General features: G+C 35.6%; 1 protein-coding gene across 2 annotated transcripts in view; it reads left to right on the forward strand.

Moving 5' to 3' along the window:
- Nucleotides 1–20,367, forward strand: part of LOC129756555 (rho GTPase-activating protein gacJ) — a 107,772-nt gene that overhangs the window by 65,040 nt on the left and 22,365 nt on the right. For both annotated transcript variants that reach the window (XM_055753461.1, XM_055753462.1), the window contains one exon: nucleotides 9,670–9,871. In XM_055753461.1, coding sequence (XP_055609436.1) covers nucleotides 9,670–9,871 — 202 coding nt within the window. The remainder of the gene's footprint in view (nucleotides 1–9,669; nucleotides 9,872–20,367) is intronic.

Below are 20,367 nucleotides of genomic sequence, written 5' to 3' on the forward strand. Positions count from 1 at the left end.
TTTTTCATTTAATTCAAAGCATTAACCATATTTAAGAAAAAATAATATTGAAGACCATCGAGGTAGAACTCTAATTTTACTTGCTCAGTCTGATTCATTTTTCCAATTTAGATCGTGTAAGTTTTTAGTAATTTATCACTTTTTATTGGCTTCGGGAATTCCCGGGATTTTTAAGCGTTTTCCGGGACTCGGGAATTCCCGATTTTTTTTTTAATTCCCGGGAATTCCCGACCGGAAAATCCCGGGTAGGACACTCTAGTATTTATAAACCGATGTTAACCATACGTCAAACCTGAAATTTTGTCGAAATTTTTTGATATCACTAGTTTTTTTTTTTTTTAATAAAACATAATTGGAAATGCCATATGGCCATATTTTATGGTAATATTTGGCTTGTATCATATTTTTATCAGATTAGTAATGAGCTTTTCTATTTTCACTGTAAAGTTGTAATTAGAGGGTAGATTAAATGTTCTAGTGAAGAAAAGTAAAAAAAAAAAATATGACTAATCTATTTATTCTTGATAGAGGCATTTAACCTGTCTTAAAGCTCCAATTTATTTTCCTCTAAGCTACAATTTATTTAATTTCTAATTTTAAGACGAATTAGACAAAAAATTACATTTTTGTTTACAGATTCTATACGCACAATCATTTAAATTCAATATATTCAATATATTGAAAATATTGCACAAATTATAATTGTTTTGACTTATATAACAAAAAACTTTTTCATGCCATATGTCAAAAGCGTATTACCATCAAACTCCACTGATAAGATATGTTAATCTATCAGCCATTCCGTCAATCGGCTTTTTACGCATATTACCCAATTTGCGCATTTAGGAACACTTCCTGCTAAGTTGAATTTCGAAGGAACAATTTAACTCATATGTATATTACGGTGTTTAACACTATTTGTACCGGAGGGGGTCAAATAATATTTTTTGAACTTCAAACGGATACAAATCCTATTATAACGGTTTTTTCGCAAATTTTTTTTCATGACTATATTTATTTTCAAAATGCACGTATTTTTTTATTAAAATATTTTTTTAAGCTTGTAGATTTTGAAAAACGTCTGTGGTATACCTATTAATACCGCCGGGGGTCAAATGACCTCTAACACCTTTTCCGCTAAAAGTTTCTTGTTTCTTAACCGATTCCTACCAAATTTATAGTTTTGAAAAGCTTAAAACGTGACTCAAATATAATTTCCAGACAATATTCCGCTACAATAATTTATTTTAAAGTTATTCGAAATCTAAGAAAAAATATCCGAAAGAACATGCTTCGGGAAAAGGCTGTAGGTTAGTTATTAGAAGCTCGAAAAAAAATTCACCTTGTGCCTGAAAAAGCTGAAGTTAAAAGCTACATGTTGCATTAATGGAAAAAAAATAAAAAAAAAATAAGATCATGACCACAAAAAAAAGTGGTGTAAAAGTCGTACTTTTTAATTAATCAATCGCCAAAGCTGTAGGGCTAGGTGGGGTAATTATGAACAAAATTTCTTCGTTTGGCACACTCACAGCAACCATATGTTTACTTCTTATCATAAACTCTGAAAACCTGCCAATATTGAATGTTTCCGTGCTCTTCATCATTCTGTAGAGCAACATTTTTTTCTTGGTCGCAACCCACGTCTTTGAGACGTCTGTTCATAATTACCCCGTCTGTTCATATTTACCCCCCTGTCTAGGGGGTAATTATGAACACGAATTACGAACTTGGTATAAAATTTTTGAAAAGTAACTGTATTTATACGTTACATTTACCCATAGTAAGCAGTGTATGGTGATTTTTTACTTTAAAAATTATGTTCATAATTACCCCAAAACCTGTTCATAATTACCCCGAACGCTGTTCATATTTACCCCAAAACTTGTCCAATATGATTCATATGGTGTCAGAAAATCTCAATTCAACACCAAATAATGAAAATAATTAGCAGTAATAAAAAAAAAGGTTGTTTTATTAAAACTCAATTCAATTCATGTATAAAACTTATAAAATAAACAAATGTAATCAAAATTTAGAGGTAAAACAACGCAAAAAAAAGCTTTTTAGTGTTCTTTTGTATTGATTTTTTCTATCTTTTGTTTCGGTAGTTAAATTTTGTGTTGCATCTTTTACTTTTTGGTTGGTTTCTTTTTCTTTCGTGTCTTTATGTCGCTGCAGATCATTTTTATTTGATAGAACCTCTCCATACGTGTGAAATTTTGGGCGAGTTAGGCTACTCGATAGTTTTCACATCCGTTTTAAATGTCCTGCGCAGCAAACATCAAGTTTTCACCTAAATGTCGTAGGTTAGGTTTTTCACGTACGTGCGAGATATTATAAAATTAAAGCCTATACATATACAGAAAATTCTAATTTTTTTTAAAGATGGTTGTTTCACAAAAACACTCAAAAAAATCTTCTTAGATCAATGAACAGTCATATTTTGCAAGGCTTGCCAATTCCATATGATCGACTGTTTTGAAAAATATTTACACTAATTAATTTTTTTATCACCTGTACGAAATTTCACATTAGTAGCTCTATTTTCTCAAAACAAAATTATTACTGCAGAAGTTTTCATCACCAAACTGAAAGGGAAAAACTTCAACCAAAAGATTTTCATTTTGTACTAAATTTTTAAAAATGTATTCGAACAAATAAAGATTGAAAAAAGTAATTTAGTATAAAAATAAGACTGTAAGAAAATTGATTTTGGATCTTTGTTATCCAAATGTAACTCATAAACAATTATTCTTTGCTGTAATTCTAATGCTCTCAATAGCAGCACGTTGTCCAAACATATCTTTTGATCTTTGTTTTGTGGACTTATTCATCTATTAAATTTATCATGGTTTGCATATATATTACTGTTGACCAAAGAGATTAAAGGTTTATAATAATGTTATATTTCACACGGCAATGAATAAAAACTCGAGCAGCAAACCTTTTGTTAAAAAATGGTGAATTTTATTTTTAGTTAAATTGAAAATTTCTTCAAGTCTAATTTATAACCTTGTTATTTATCAATACAAAAAAACTGGTTTTAAAAAGACGTAAAACTTTTATTCGGTGTTAGAAAACTATTCCTGGGATACAGGTTTTCGGTTTCGGTATTACCAGTAAAACTATCCGTATGCAACTCTCACTAAACCTGAGAAAACATTTGACTGATTTTTTTTTTATCAACAAAAAGCAAGTTCTTATCACTGTTTTTTTTAAACAAAATTAAGACTCGTTTAAATGTTGATTTAGCTTTTTTTCAAAATTGCTGTTTCATAAACTTTATTCACTCTTGAAGTTTTATTAAGTTTGATAAAATTGTATTTAAAACCTTTTTCAAAGACTTTAAAGAACTGGCATAGCTTTTTTTCTAAATCCGAATCTCATTTTTGGAACAAAAAAAATCAATTTCTCAAAAATTCAAGACTTAACACATTGCGGATTTAATTTCATTATGAAATTTATAAAATTTGGTCCAGTAAGTTCCTGGAATATAGAATGCCGAGTGTTGATGTTTCCTGGCAAAGATTTCTTCACGGTCCTGTGTTAAGTTCATACAGATGGGGGGAGGGGGTATTTTTGTGAGAAATTTCTTACAAGGGGAGGAGGGGGAAGGGGGCTGGAAATGCCTGGGTGTTAAATAAATGGCCCCCTAAGTTGATGAATAAAACATTTGACCATCAAAAAGCCAAAGAAATGTCTGGAAATGTGTGTTCATAATTACCCCATAGGACGAAAACTATGGGGTAAATATGAACGCTCATCTGGGAATCAGTGCGAATAAAATTTTTCAAAATTTCTTCAAAATCCAGACAAAGCACCATAAACTGGATGTAAAACAGGTGATAACAACATTCCAGCTGGATTTCCTATGATCAGATATTCAAAACATTGAACATTGTCGAAAACGATTTCCGTTTCACGGGGTAATGGTTTTTTAAAACATCTGAAATGATATCATTAGGATTTGAAAACAGATCGGAAACAGCTTATAGCTATCAATTGGATGTTAAACTACCACTTTTGGAACTTTTTCTTTTCATTCATCCCCCACAGCAGCGCGTATGGCACTTGTTCGGAATTACCCCGTGTTCATAATTACCCCACTTGACCCTAAGTATTTTGAAAAGAGAATTGGAAAATTGACGTAATTTTAGATATTTTGGCATATTTAGATTTATAAAACACGAAACACATAATTTTGATGGCTATTCAAATGTAGCTGTTTCAAGACATTTTAATCAATTTGCATTTTCTAAGACAATTCTTACACTTTCGTTCGGCTTTGAAATGGATTTTGAGAATTTTATGCAAAATTTGGGTAATAAAACTATATGCAAAAGAAAGGCGATTTCATACTGGTTCCAGTGATATTTTTTTCCATAAATGCAACATATAGCTTCTAAATTCAGCTTTTTCAGGTACTAGGTGAATTTATTTTCGAGCTTCTAATAACTAACTTACAGTCTTTTTCCCAAAACATGTTTTTTCGGATTTTTGTTTTCAGACTTCAAATAAATTAAAAATAAATCATTGTAGCTGATTATTGTCCGTTACAAGCTTTCCAAAACTATAAATTTTGAAAAAAAAATCGATTGAGAAACATGAGAGTTTTAGCAAAAAAGATGTTAGGGGTCATTTGGCCCCCGGTCGTATAAATAGCTACATACAGGGTGCCGGTATGTTTATTGTTAATAAAAGATTCATCAAGTCCTCGTTATCTTAAAGAGTTTTGCAAAAAGAACTAAAAACATCCTTAAAGATAGCTACAAAACCTTTTGCATTTCTTTTAGGATTGTAAGAAATTTAAATTGTTCTATAAAACCATTTCCACACTTCCTTATAAAACCTCAAATGTCTTCTCAAAAAATCATAAATGCTTTGATACAGTACACACTGACTGTCAATATACCCAGTGACATCCCTTATAAGGGAAAAAATGGAATAGAACCTAATAGTTCAGTAGTATTATAAATAGACTGCCAAAATTACTTTGAATAACTCTTATAAAGAAATGGTTTAATAAAACCCTAATAGTTTAATAGAACTGTATCGAAAAGTCATTAGCAACTTTGAAAACTTGTTCACTCAAAAAATGGGTGAACTTTTTTCTGTGTGCATTAGACTGCCCCAAATTTGTATGGGAAATTTAAAACCTGTGAAATATTATGCACTGCAGGCTAAAATTGATCCTAGGCCTAGTACAAGATCTCATGCCAAATTTGAGCCAGATCGGATCACGGGAAGAGGTCGCTCAACGAGCCTGAAGTTTGTATGGGGTTTTGAGACATTTTGTTCGGGAGAAACATGAAAAATCAGTTTTTCATAAATAACTTTGGTTCCCGTCGGCCGTTTTCTTTCAACAACTTTCACAAATAGATTTTCTTATAACCTAAACTATGAAAAATATTTCATCCGAAGACTGCATATCGATAAGAGTTAAGATAAAAAAGTTATTAGGCTTCAAAAATGAGCTAACTTTTTTTACGGTGGTATTCATCACTGTTAATGAGGCGTCAGTATGTTCGACCGCCCCGACTCATTAATAGTGATGAATACCATCCTTAAAAAAGTTAGCTCATTTTTGAAGCCTAATAACTTTTTTATTTTAACTCTTATCGATATGCAGTCTTCGGATGAACTATTTTTCATAATTTAGGCTATAAGAAAAACCATTTGTGAAAGAAATCGGCCGACGAGAACCAAAGTGTTCAAAGTTATTAATGAAAAACAGGTTTTTCATGTTTCTCTCGAACAAAATGTCTCAAAATCCCATACAAACTTGAGGCTTGTTGAGCGACCCCCTTCCCGTGATCCGATCTGGCCCAAATTTGGCATGAGATCTTGTACTAGGCCTAGGATCAATTTTAGCCTGCAGCGCATAGCTTTTTCAAAAGTCGGGTCATTTGGGGCACTCTAAGTGTGCATGCAAGATAATGTTTGTTTACATGCTTAAAAGCTGTTGTGCTTGGATTAATTTTTACATCTTCACTATGGTACGTATTGATCTGGAAACTGTTGGGAGGGTTCTTATCCTTGGGTACAACCTGAATGGCAGGATGCCAAATCCGGACAAAACAGCACAGACAAGTCATGTTTCTTCAGGAAAGGCAGCAAACGCTTTTGAAGACAGTCTTTTACGTAAATTGCCTGATTGACGGTCCCGGCTGTAACAAAAATGTCGCTTTATAAACCTCAGGTACAGATAGCTTCCCAAACGATATATTCCTTGGCAAACTTGATAGTTTAATAAGCTTGAAAATATTTGCCACTGCCCATTTTCGAATAGTTTCATAAAAATTCAAATTTTATCCTCGATGGCTAGATTTTTTACTACAAACGATGAAAAAACTGTTCCCTATAAGATCAGTACATAGCTGCATTTCGTGTAATGTTATTAAAATCACAGAAAAATTCACAATTTCTCAGATTTTTTTAAAAGACTCCTCAAACTTACAGTTTACATTCTGGATTCTATAATCTTTTCTACAGATTTAAGTTTGGATACCACTGAGATAGGTTTTTACAGCTGATTCATGAAAATCTTACGGTTTATGGCTTTTCAAGAAAATTAATTTTTGTTCGGCATGATTTTTCTATGAAATTTTTAAAACTAGCATCACAGCATTACAAATATTGTGTTTGTTGAGAATTCAGAACTTTTGTTGAAGACTGTGATGCTTTGTCATGTTGATAAGAAATTTGAAATCGTTCTGCCAGTCTTAATTATTCAAAAATTCATAAAAATCATTTGTATATGCTTTAATTTTTATTTTTCCGAAAAATTATGATATCTCTGATAGACTCAATAAAGTTTGTGACTATCTGTAGCGGTTTATTTTATAATCCTGCCGAACCGCTTTCAAGGATTTGAATTTGAAAGTGGTAGATAAATAATTAGGAAAAAGGAAATCTGGTCAAAATCAATTCCATTATTACGTTTTGCCAATAAAGAAGATTGCTTCTACACTAGGGTTTATTTTGAAGCGGTGTGAAATCCTTCGCTAACGTATAGGGCATTGGATTTTCTCGCTCAAAAAAAGTGTTGATTCGCAAGAGCCGTGTAGAAGAACCGCGCCAATGACAAAAAACCTTGAGAAAACAAGCCGTGTCAGAAAACTAAGGAACATCTAACCGCGTAAAAAACTTTTCTCGAGAGGCTATAAAATCTTGTAAAGCCTTTAAAAATCTATTATTTAATCATTTCTGAATTGGCTGTTCAAATTTTTGAACACTTAAAGACTCTTTTCACGTTTTCATTTTTTATAGTAATAGGTTTGTTTATTAAGGTATCATATTTTCAAATTTTCGTGGTGTATGATTCTCCGTATATTTTTTGAAAGTTTGGAATTTCTTTCCTCCAAAATCGTTGTGAAAAGGAAAATTGAAATTGTGAACAAATTAGAAAACGCTACCACCGTTATGAGCCACAAAGTGGCATCATTTCAAATCCATCGAACGAAACAATTCTGATGGTTTTTTCAGAGGTGCTAACATATTGAGAAAATATTTATATTCTAAGTTTGTTTTCTTTATCTTCTTCTTAGAAGAAGAAGGTCTACTTTAGTTAGTCCTCTGCAATGAATCTATTAAGCTTAGCTTGTTTAACTACTCATAAGTAATAATGTGTAAGACCTTCACAAAAAAATTTTGAATTTCATCTTGTTTTGCTTGAACGTAGTGGCCATGCATCATTTTGCTTTGGAGCTCGAATACTTCCCAGCTAACATGAAATCGTAATAGAAATGTTAATCCTAATCGACAATTAGTACATTTTCAATATCCATTGTAAACACGTTGGTATTAAGTGATTTTCTATCATTCATTTACGCCAAGCTTTGCCCAAAAAATAGCAGTTAAGTCAACTCGTAAATATGTCTCCAAAAAGATGAGAATAGGGGAAAGGTTTCCTAAATGGGCCTATCGGGTTAAATGACCCTACGGCTGTTGGATGAAATGGCTGACTAGACAGCTTAACTGACCAATGCATTTTAAGGGTGATACCCTTAAAACATAAGGCAAGAAAGAATTTTATGAATTTACAAACTCAAAAAAATTTAAAAAATCATACAAGGTTTTGATACCTTTTGATGTAATATTTCGACTTTTAAGAATAATACGTAATGAAGTTTAAAACAAAAACTAAGATGGATTTTGTTTCTTACTCAAATGAACTTAAGAAATTAAACATATTTCAGCTTTTGTGGGGGTTTAATTATGATTATATAATGGAATGATAGAGTGTTTTTGTATGCCCTCATCATGTTTGTAAAATGCCTCCATCCTGAAATAATAGGTTAAAAAGTATAAATAAATGATTTTTATCATTGAACCTTCAAATCTAAGCTCTGAATAACATCTTAAGAGAAAATTGAAGATCTAAAAACAGATTTGATAAAGTTTTTCTGATGGATGAACTGCCTCCATAGTATGGCAACCCTAACTTTTGTTTTATTCCATAAAATTATAATACATAGATTTTCATAAAACTTCAGCTTTGTCGTACGGAAATTATTGCTTTCTAGCAGTTTCACTGAAATTATACGGAAATATTGCCCAAAAAATAGAAATACATAAATAGGCGCATTTAGCCCACGTGGTTTGCGGTTCGGCATTTTAGACAACACTTATAATAAAATCGTTTTCTTGGAAACAGAAGAAAATTTTAACATAAAAATTACTCCAATGTATAGAAAACAGATGCCTGCACACGTGTATATAGTTTTTGTACACATATTCGATGTGATATTTGATTAAATCAGTGTTTTGCTTAATAGGCGCATATAGCCCGCTCCTCCCCTATGCTAATTCGACATTAACGATTTGAGCTCTTTAAAAGTGAACTGATTTACGATAAATGGGCGGTACTTCAATTGACACCCCATCTGGTCCCTCCCTTTCTTCCTTTGATCGGTTTGTATAAAGAAAATCTCACCTATCTATAGCGTGGCACTTATCAACTGATGAGTTGGCATCGTGATAAGATATCGGACAGCGGACTTGGAGGACTGGAGTTCAAATCTCGGTCGGGGATTTTTTTTTTTCGTTTTACTCAAATAACTTAAAATCGTATGTGTTGCTTTTTGTGGGGAAATCGAATCGTTGGAATCTTGTAATGTAGATCGTTGGAATTGTAGATTCATTCTCGGCACAGAGGTTTGCTTAATAGGCATTGGGTTTTTGCAAACTCTTCTATGAGTGTATAAGCATAATTTGAAGGCAGAAATAATAATAATAAAAATAACTAGTTTAATTGGTGAATGGACTTTGGCTTGACCCTTTTCAACCTATTATAACAGCGTCAAGTACCATTTTGTTTAAATGGCAAAGAATTTAAAGCAGTTTGAACTAATTTACCTAGAATTCAATAAACCTTGTTTTAATGAAGGACAGAATAATTCAATTTTCCCAATCTTCCAATTATGAGTAAGGTCTTCACAAAAAATGTCTCTTGAATTCTTGGTTTTCATCCCAAAAATTTCACTCAACCCAAACCCAGACAGCTCGTTAAAAATAAACCCAAACTTTAATCCCTTCTATCTCTCTTTCTACTCCTCCGATTCCATGCACCTGATTCACCCCGCTCTGTTGGAATTCCGATCCGGTTGTTTACATTCCGCTGGATGATGGTATGATGCTGGCGTTGGCTCTGAAATTCATCATAATTAGAGCAAAGTATACAAGACGGCCAAATACGAGTACAAGACCAGCAGCAGCAGCAGCAGTGGAGGCAACACCGGAGTCGTTGGAGGAACCAGAAGTGGCCAAGGCCTTACGGAGGGCGTCTCCGATGTCTACCAACGCAACATCAATCAACTGGATAGTTTGCTGAACGATTTGGAACGGGAGCGGGACTCATCACTGGATCGAAGTAAGTTTGTCTACGTGTGTGTATGGATTTTTCGTTTTAATTAATTTTATAACGCACTGTTTTTGGTTCTATGGAGCTATGTTTTCGTTCATTCAGATACAGAGAGTGCAAATATTTGCAAAAGAACGTGTTACTGTAGCCAAATCAGCATCCAACCTCTGATTAATTACAAACATGCTAATTTGGCCGTGATCTAGTAAAAGCATTTGGTTTCGCTTGAACGATATGTTTTATGTTATTTTGTCTAGCGAGTCAAAATATGATGAAAGCGTGGCGCCAATTAAATGTGTGCTCCATCCCGAGTAAAGAATTTTCCGAACAGTCATCATTGTAATTGGTAGTGGATTGAAAAAGAACAGTGAAGCATAGTTGAAAAACAAAAATCTACGCGTTTTGAGGTCCGGATCAAATAATATAGCTGGTTGAGGCTTCTTTTGCTTGAAAAATTACATTAAAAGATAGACTTTCATTCACGAAAGATAAAAACTACTTTTATAAGTTGTGCGGAAAAAAAATCCGGATTTCAAATCTACTAATTATAATTTCCAAAATTTTTATTTTTTATTATTTTCAAACTTAAATATATTTAAAATCAAGAAAATATGAAAAGCTGTTAAAAATTAGACAAAAATTATTTGCAACTTGATTTATGACGGAATGCACATTTTGAAAAAACCGAGGAGATTTTGATGTCTGAATCGATGGCAAGCAGTAGCCAAAATAAACTATCAATGCCAAAATGAACTATCAAGGCCAAAATGATAGCATAATTGAGTGCTGCATGTATACTGATGCCACAATCAGGTTTCATTGAAGCATTGATAGGTTTTCTAATAAAAGCCACAAAGAGAATTAAATTTCATTCAAAAATATTTTAGAATCACAGTATTGAGTACAATGAAGAATCCAATCACCTGAAGCTTTCAGAACCATATTTATCTTATAATAATCACCTAACGATGATTCATCTCTTTTCTCCGATGATGCCCCAAAGGCGTTTTCCATTTGTTTTTGTGTCTCCTGGGTGCGCTCAAGTTCAAACGCTCTTTCGTCATCGTCTGGCGTCGGTCGTTTGACCGCGTCGCCGCCGCCGCCCGCCGGTAAATTCATTAGTTTTTCACTCACTTTTGGCTTGAATTTTCACACCATCAATGAAAATCGACCGGACCGTGCCGTGAGTGCGTACTAAATTTAGAACTCCGCTGACATTGGACCACTTTCCTGACTGGCCGGTGCGAGTGCGGGTTTTTTATGCTGAATTTTCAATCGCTTTTGCACGCTCCCGAGAAAGCAGCTGAGTGATTATTCATGTTTTATTTGCGAATGGTTGCAAAAAATAATAACTATTTAAAGTAAGCATCTTGAAATATTATTGCACCGATCGATAACTTTTAAACAAACTGTTGAAATTATTTTGAAAGATTAATTGTTGAACAAATAGAAAATTATCTCCACTCATCGGTAGGGCGTCCTAAAATTGTATTATTTCTGAGATTCTCTATATCTGTCTATCCTTCATCCAAAACAACAAATTGTAAGTTTTAGATTCAATCCTTGAAGAACAGTAAAAAAAAATATTCATAGTTTTCAAGGTCTTGGGTATTTGTTCAGAAAAGTCTCAAAAAATAAAACACTTTTTTCTAAAACAAACCATCATTTTTCTGAGTCGCCGCCAAATAAAAGTTTACTTCTTACACTCTAAGCTATCATTTGAAGGTTAATTCCTCATAATTCCAGACATACGGCCAAAAGTTTAAGAACACCCCTCCAAAAACATAAAAATTTAGTTCGGCCATATCTCAGCCTTCTTATGACATATTCCAATTCTTCAAATCTCATTCGAAAGATAGTGAAACCTTCTTTGTATGTTTTTGACTAAAAGTTTATGTTAATTTTATATTACCTAAACTTAGCTTAAAGTTAGGACATTTTCCCAAATCTTTAGTTAAAACATTTTTGAAGACTAATTTCATTAAACCTTTAGCTAAAGTATGATAATTTTCTGATAATTTTCACCAAATAATCTGACCGTTAAAAACATGCAAATTTTTTTTTGCCATGTTTTAGAAGACTGATCCAAACTTTTGGACGATGACTTAAGTAGCTATTTTATTTATTTTAAGTGTCGTAATCCGGGGTAAGATTGATCACTTTTTTCAATATTTTTCGATTATTTTTTCTGTTAAGGGGAATATGGCATGTTCCATATTTTAAAAATCAGTACTGGACTCCTATGAACGTAAAACATAGTTGCAGAAATTTATTATAGTATTTTAATTTTGATTCGAGAAATCGATTTCTTCTATGTTCAGAATTGGATATTTTGGGGTAACATTGATCAGTCTCTATTTTGACGGTTTTATCGAGTTTTCTTGATCATAAAGGATACAAAACACCTTCGTAATGTTTACAAATGCTAGTTTGCTTTTCTCTTGTTTTTTTAACATTTTCGTTTAAAAACATTTATAATCGGAAAAAGAAGAATGATGCTGCATACATTTAGGGACAAAAATTATAACAATTGTTAAATAGTCTGAGCTTCAAAATGCAAATGAAAGTTTACCTTCACACATTTTCCTAGAACCCCCCACTATCCATTTTTCCAATACGGGCTTACTCTTTGAAAATGTCCTTATTTTTAAAATATAAAAACTTTATCAGTAAATGATTATAAAACTAGCACTATAACTGTACATATACATGGAAAAAAAGTTGTTTCTTCACATTCAACAACCCGTTTGCTTCTAAATGCTTTTTTGCATCATCAGGAGAGCTGTTTGTTTACGAGCCTTGTAAAAATTAAATATTTTAAGATTTTGAAATCACATTTTTACTATCAGAAAAAAATATTTCAAATACAAACTTAATTTTGCATATTTGATACTCAATTTATAGGCTTTAAAACGTAGAAGGTGATTAAAGCTACTCAGTTTAACGATACAATGCCAAATTTTCGCACAAAATTAAACAAATGTATTTTAATAAATATAAAAAAAGGATACAAATCGGATTTCAAAATTTGGTCCACCCTACCCTGAGATGCTTGGGTTTGAATTTTGAGTTCGGATTTTTAAAATGTCCCAACTTTAAGCTAAATTTAAGTCATATAAAATCAAAATCAACATTTTGTCAAAAACATACAATGAAAGTTTTGCTCACGATCTCTTTAATGAGATCAAAAGAATTTCAGTATGCCATAAGATGGCTGAGATGGCTGAGATGGCCGTATAAAATTTTCATGTTTTTGAAGGGATGATCCCAAACTTTTGGCCGGCAGTGTAATTCAGTTTTGGGAAACCTTACCATTGATTTTGCACAGATTAGTGCTCTAGAAGGACGCTGAATAAATTAAGTACCTACTATCGTTCAACAAACTCCTTTTTTTAAACCGCTAGAGCTTAATATCGTTTTGTTCAATTTACCATTTCTAATGTTCCAACTATTTCAGAGCTGATTCTGACTTTTTTTGACACCTTAAGTTTTGCAAACCTACTTTTATGTTTTAGGTGATAACTTATTATCTGGCTTATGCGATTTGGTTGAAATTCAACTTTATTTGAACAGAAAACAACACACGAAGATACGATTACTGATTTGCTGCTCATGGTTTCAGCACTTAAAATATTGTAAAAATTGGTCACAATTTCTTTGATTTCTACATGTAGGAACGTAGGTTTGAAAAAAAGTTAAGCAGAATTCCAGTCTTCATACGGTGTTTCATTAAAAAATCAAGCAAACAACAACAAGTTCCATAAAACGATTTTCAAAAACTTCAACAGTTTTAATAAAGTGAAAACCTTGAAAACCGGATTACTGATATGTTTTTAATACTTAGATTGACGCAAGAGAAAAAATGCGACGTTATAGGTAATAATAGAGTATTCCTAAAAAATTCAAAATGAAGATTTTTAATCAAGAATCAACTTTCTCGAAGGCTACGAGTAAATTTATCTTTTGTGAAAAAAGTATTATAATCGCAGATCTCTTTTTGTTCCTTTTCTCCTATTCGATGAAATAAGAAATTTGAAGTTTAATATGAAGTGTAGTAGTAAAAATTAAACTTTCGTATTTATTGGCCTTAAACAATGCTGTTGAATAAGATAAAATCTTGAATATTTAAAAACACAGAAACGGCTTCCAGTGCTGCTAGGAATAGTTTATAGTACCGTTAACTGGGGGAACTTTGATCACATTTTCATCAATTTTTGAATATTTTCACTATAAATCTATATTTGCACGTCATAAACTAAAAATTCAACCAATTTATGCCAATGTGTACTCGAAACGAGCGCGTGGAGACAAGTAGTTTTTGTCTAAGTTTAATAGTTGTTTATGAACCCACTTGTCTCATTTTTCCCTCAAAGTTCGCAAAATTTAGTTTGCAAAAATTAAACTTAAAAATGATGTAACTTCGAAAGGAATATTTTATAACTCTGAACTCAATAGAGGTAGAGCATTAAATACACTAGTTTACAAAAAATAAAAAAAATAAATTGTAAACTAAATTGATTGACCCAAATTTTAAATGTAAAATCGGGTGCTGGATCCGAAAATGAAGTAGAACAGTTTTTTAGTTATGCTCCTAATATTAAATTTTTAGTAAAATTTAATAGGCACTTGTATTTATATTAGAATATCTCGGACTCCACAACATAAATTTGAAATATCTTTTTTTTGTAAATTGAAGGGGAATAAATTTGCCTTCGATCATTTGACCTTCATTATTTCGTATGATCAATAGGCCGGCCTTCGACCAGACCGAAATGAGCGGCGTTTGGTTCGGTCTGCTCGAATCCCGACCAATAGTATGGATGTTGTTAGAAGCGTTGTGTGCACTTTTTTAAAGAAAAATTTAATTTAAATTTAAAAATCTGATTTTCTATGTACCGTAAATTTCAATTTTAAACAAAGATTTCAAGTGATTATTTATCACAAAAATTGAAGAATTTATGGTTTATTTATTAAAACAGTAGGCACCTATTTAAATTTGCATTTTTGAATTATTTAATGAACCGCAATGTACTAATCTTAATATAGGAAGAATTACACATGATAAATTTCACTCGCTCCTAGCTAAAATTAATTATTAACGAAATGATGATTATTTTATTTCATCCAACGTTTCGAGACTAGGTTGGTCTCATCCTCAGGGAAAACTACAATGTTGTACATATTTTGTTGAGTTAATGGATGCTTGACACGATAATTGGTAGATCACTTAAAGCGCTCCCTTTCCCGATCCCCATTATTCGAAAGTATGTTGACGATCTGTTTCTTGCAATTCCGAAAACTGATATCCAAATACTTCTGAAAAATTTCAACAAGCAGGAAGATAGGATACAGTTCACAATAGAGAAAGAAAAAGAAGGTAAACTACCCTATCTGGATATGGTAGTCATCCGCAACCAAGATCAAACTTTTTTTTTAGGTTTTATTTTTGACACTTTACCAGCATTATGGCATTCGTGTCTAAACCAAGATCAAACGCTAACAACGGAATGGTACACAAAACCGATTGCCTCTGGAAGGATGCTCAATTTTCATTCTTGCCACCAGCTTAAGCACAAAATTGATGTAGCCAACAACTTCATAGGCAGAGTATCATACCTAACCAGCAACAACCTTAGCCAAGACATAGCACAGACAATCCACTCGCACCTCAATAGAAACAACTATCCCAGAACATTAATCAACAGACTTTTAAACCTGCATGAAAAACGCCACCAAACTCAGTCGCCAAAAAAACAACCCAGCTCATCTCCACCAATAGCCCAAAACACCGACCAACCAACAATCACCCAGAATGCCACCACAGATATCACCAACCAACAAACAACAGATGAATGCACCTACAGATCCATCCCATACGTGCCCCATCTGTCTGACAAACTTATCAAAAGTTTCGTGAAAGATTTTCCGTCCACCAAAATCGCCACGAGACAAATTATAACAGTCGGCCAACTGTTCAGCCAAGTCAAAGATCCAAAACCAAATGGGGAAAAAACTAACATCATCTACGAAATACCTTGTCAAAACGAATGTCCGTGTGTATACATCGGACAAACCAAAAACACCCTGGATCAAAGACTTTCAGGCCATAAAAGTAACATCAAGCTGATCGACCAATACATCAAAAAGAAACGCAAAACCAATGGAACAAACGACCAACAACATCAACATCAACATAACATTACGAATGCAGCACCAAAGGAAAAGGACACCACAGCCCTTATCGACCACTGTCTGGAGACGGGACATAGGTTCAACATATTTATTTATTATTTACATAGTATTCCGTCTCACGACATAACTTGACGAACATAATTCCTAAAATTCACTCGGTCCATGGCAACCGTTCTCCAATTTCTCGGGCACCCCACGTTCGCCAGATCACGCTCCACTTGGTCTAACCACCTCGCTCGTTGCGCCCCCGCTCGTCTTGTTCCTACCAGATTCGTAGCGAACACCTGTTTTGCAGGATAGTCATCCGGCATTCTCGCAACATGTCCCGCCCAGCGTATCCGGCCAGCTTTCACCACCTTCTGGATACTGGGTTCGCCGTAGAGTCGCGCGAGCTCGTGGTTCATCCTTCGCCTCCACACTCCGTTCTCCTGTACGCCGCCAAAGATGGTTCTTAACACTCGTCGCTCAAATACTCCGAGTGTACGCAGGTCCTCCTCGAGCAATATCCATGTCTCGTGCCCGTAGAGAACAACCGGTCTAATAAGCGTCATATACAGGTTACACTTCGTGCGAGGGCTAAATCTTCTTGACCGCAGTTGCTTGTGGAGTCCATAGTAGGCACGACTTCCGCTGATAATTCGCCTCCGGATCTCATGGCTGGTGTCATTGTCTGCGGTCACCAGTGAGCCGAGATAGACAAAGTCTTCGACTATCTCCAGCTCGTCGCCGTCGATCGTGACCTTGTTATTATTGGACAAGCGGGTTCGGTCGGTCTCGGATCAGCAGGCCAGCATGTACTTCGTCTTGGACGTATTAATCATCAACCCAATCCTTCCTGCTTCGCGTTTCAGTTTGCGGTAGATCTCCCCCACCGCCGCAGATGATCTGCCGACTATATCAATGTCATCGGCAAAGCAGATAAGTTGACTGGATCTGTTGAAAATCGTGCCCCGCATTTCGCCCACCGCTCGTCGAATAACACCTTCTAGCGCCACGTTGAACATCATGCAGGATAGACCATCACCTTGTCGAAGCCCCCTGCGAGATTCGAATGAACTCGACAATTCACCCGAAATCCGCACACAGCACTGCGTTCCATCCATCGTCGCCTTGATCAGTCTGATCAGCTTCCCGGAAAAGCCGTTCTCGTCCATGATTTTCCATAGCTCGTTACGGTCGATCGTGTCGTATGCGGCTTTGAAGTCGATGAATAGATGGTGCGTAGGGACTTGGTGTTCCCGGCATTTTTGGAGGATTTGCCGTAATGTAAATATCTTGGGAACGATGCAGCTGCTCCAGCTCCTCGAGCTCCTCCTCCTCCAGGCGGCGCTTTTTCTCCTGGAAAAGTCGGACTCGCTGCCTCTTCCGCTGTCGGTGATTTTACCCATTTCGACGGGTGCCTCTCTGCACTACTGCCGCCCGCGCGGCATTCTCTTCGTCCATCACCCTCCTACACTCCTCGTCGAACCAGTCGTTTCGTCGAGATCGCTCCACGAAACCGATGACGTTCTCCGCAGCACTGTTGATGGCTGTCTTGATATTATCCTAACAGTCCTCGAGAGGGGCTTCGTCAAGCTCGCCCTCTGCCGGCAGCGCTGCTTCGACCGATTGCGCGTAGTCTGCCGCGACCTCAGGTTGCTTCAGTCGCGCGATATTTAACCGAGGCGGGCGCCGGTTTCGCTTGTTGTTCACTACGGAGAGTTTTGGGCGCATCTTCACCATCACCGGATAATGGTCCGACTCGATGTTGGCGCCCCGACAGGATCTGACGTCGATGATGTCCGAGAAGTGCCGGCTGTCAATCAAAACGTGGTCGATCTGTGATTGAGTTTGGTACGGTGATCTCCAGGTGTACTTGTGTGGAAGGCGGTGCTGGAAAAAGGTACTACGTACAGCCATTCGTTTGGAGGCGGTGAAATCAATAAGTCTGAGGCCGTTTTCGTTGGTCAGCTGGTGTGCACTGAACCTTCCAATTGTCGGTTTGAATTCCTCCTCCTGGCCGACCTGAGCATTGAAATCCCCGATGACGATCTTGATATCATGTTTTGGGCAACGGTCGTATTCACGCTCCAGCTGCGCGTAAAATTCGTCTTTGTCGTCACCGGTACTACCGAGGTGAGGGCTGTGCACGTTGATGATGCTGATGTTGGAGAACCGGCCCTTGATTCTCAACCGGCACATTCGTGAGTTGATCGGCCACCACCCGAACACGCGCTTTTGCATCTTTCCCATCACTATAAAAGCTGTTCCAAGCTCGTGTGTGTTGCCGCAGCTCTGGTAGATGGCACGACCATCTGGATACGTTCGTACCGTGGAGCCCTTCCAGCATACCTCCTGCAGCGCTACGATGTCGAATTTGCGGCTTTTCAATTCGTTGGAGAGCACGTGGGTACTGCCTACAAAATTTAGAGATCGGCAGTTCCATGTTCCAAATTTCCAATCGCTAGTCCTTTTCGTCGCGTGGGTCTTTGCCGATTTCCATCCGAAATTTGTTGTTCGTTGTTCGTTGCTTATGTTTTTTGTAGTCACAGGCTCACAAGGTCCGCAGCTAACCCCACTATCTCGCAGGAGGACCGTCGTGATGTTGCTGTTTTGGGTCCCGAACACCACCAGGACGCTGTTGCACTCCGCACGCCGCCCCTGACATGGAGAACAGACGCGTACGAAGCCCCCTGACTCAGTCTGCATGCGACCAAAGCATCCACCGGGGTTGGGTACCCGATCTCCGCTAAAGTTGCTCGCACCCCAGCTAGCATCACGGGGAGGTAGAGAATCGGAATTGCAGACAAGAGGTGATATGACCACTACCCGAAGGTTGGGTGTATGGGGTCTCGAGTTGCACATTGTCTACCGTTCACTAGCCAGGTTCAACATAACACAGACAAAAATTCTCGATAGCAGTTTCAACACATACTTTAAAGTTCCTAGAAATGTGCCACATATTCAATAATCAGAACACAGTCAATTTGAAAACAGATACCAACAATCTTAATGCAATGTACGCTAACATACTAAACAACCTGAAGAAATACAATTATAAAACAAAATCTCTCCCAAAAATTGTTAAAAACACAGATTCTCTTCCAACACAAACAACAGACAACAATCAAACAGATACCCAACAGACAAATGCAACAACACTTCAGTTTGAAAAAGCCGTCTGTTCAGTCTTTCAAAATCACCGTTGAAAAGTTCTGTGAGATTGTTTTAAATTTATCATAATTTTCAATTATTGGTAAGATTAGTTTGAAAATCTATTATATAAAATTCTCTTGTAACGGTGTTTGTAGTACTACTCCTCCGAAATGACCCAAACGATTCGAATGAAATTATTTTTAGAATATTCTGTAGCCATGCGAATCGGTTTATATCGAATAAAAACAACACAAAGTCGCATCAATTGTCCGTAATAATTAAATTTGTAGTTTTTTGAATGAAATAAAAGTCATGGCTTCCATTTTCTCGAGATATTTTTTCCTTTAGGCGGTTTGTTTTTCGTCTCCAAGGTCGAGGCGTCGTAAGCAGACGTCGTTAGAAGATAGTAACCATGGCATAGCACACTGATCAGTGAGAATATTTTGGCGCGTATTTCTCAACCAAGCATATTTTCAATGAAAGTGGTGGCGATATGAAGCCTTGATGTGATTTTTTTGTTCTTGATTCCTAGCTCATTTCTTCAGCACATGGTTATGAATGACGCCTAGATGTGACTCAGGTTGACATTCTGCTGATCGAATAAAACATATAATATTTGTTTGGCCAAAATCTGAAATTGAAAAGTCAAGCTCCATTTTTAGAGATTTTCTTTTCTTCGAGGGGTTTGTTTTTCGTCTCCATGGGCGAGGCGTCGCTAGCAAACGTCGATGCAAGATAATAGTAACCAATGCATACTGTTCATTGATTTCTGGAAAAATTTAAAAATTAGGCGCCTATTTCTCAACCAAGTACCTATATTTCTTATGCACGTGGGGGCGATATGCAACCTAGATATGTTTTTTTTTCTTGCTTATTTGTACACAGCACATGGTAATAAATGACGCCTAGATGTGACACGGATTGATATTTTATCGATCGAATCAAAACCATATAAACGATTTCAAATATTAAAACCATTTTTAATTCGTGTTAATTTAAGTAGTAAATTGTTGTCCAAAAAATATGAATTTGTAATGATAAATATGAAATAATGTTTGACACTTTGCAGACGTTTGAAAATAAGAAACTGGGAAGCTTTACATTCAATTTCGTATAATCCAATACGCCTAGAACGCTAGACACATTAACTGAACAAGAGTCTATTCTATTCTATTTTG

This window comes from Uranotaenia lowii, chromosome 3 (genome assembly GCF_029784155.1).
Source record: "Uranotaenia lowii strain MFRU-FL chromosome 3, ASM2978415v1, whole genome shotgun sequence".
Taxonomy (NCBI): Eukaryota; Metazoa; Arthropoda; class Insecta; order Diptera; family Culicidae; genus Uranotaenia; species Uranotaenia lowii.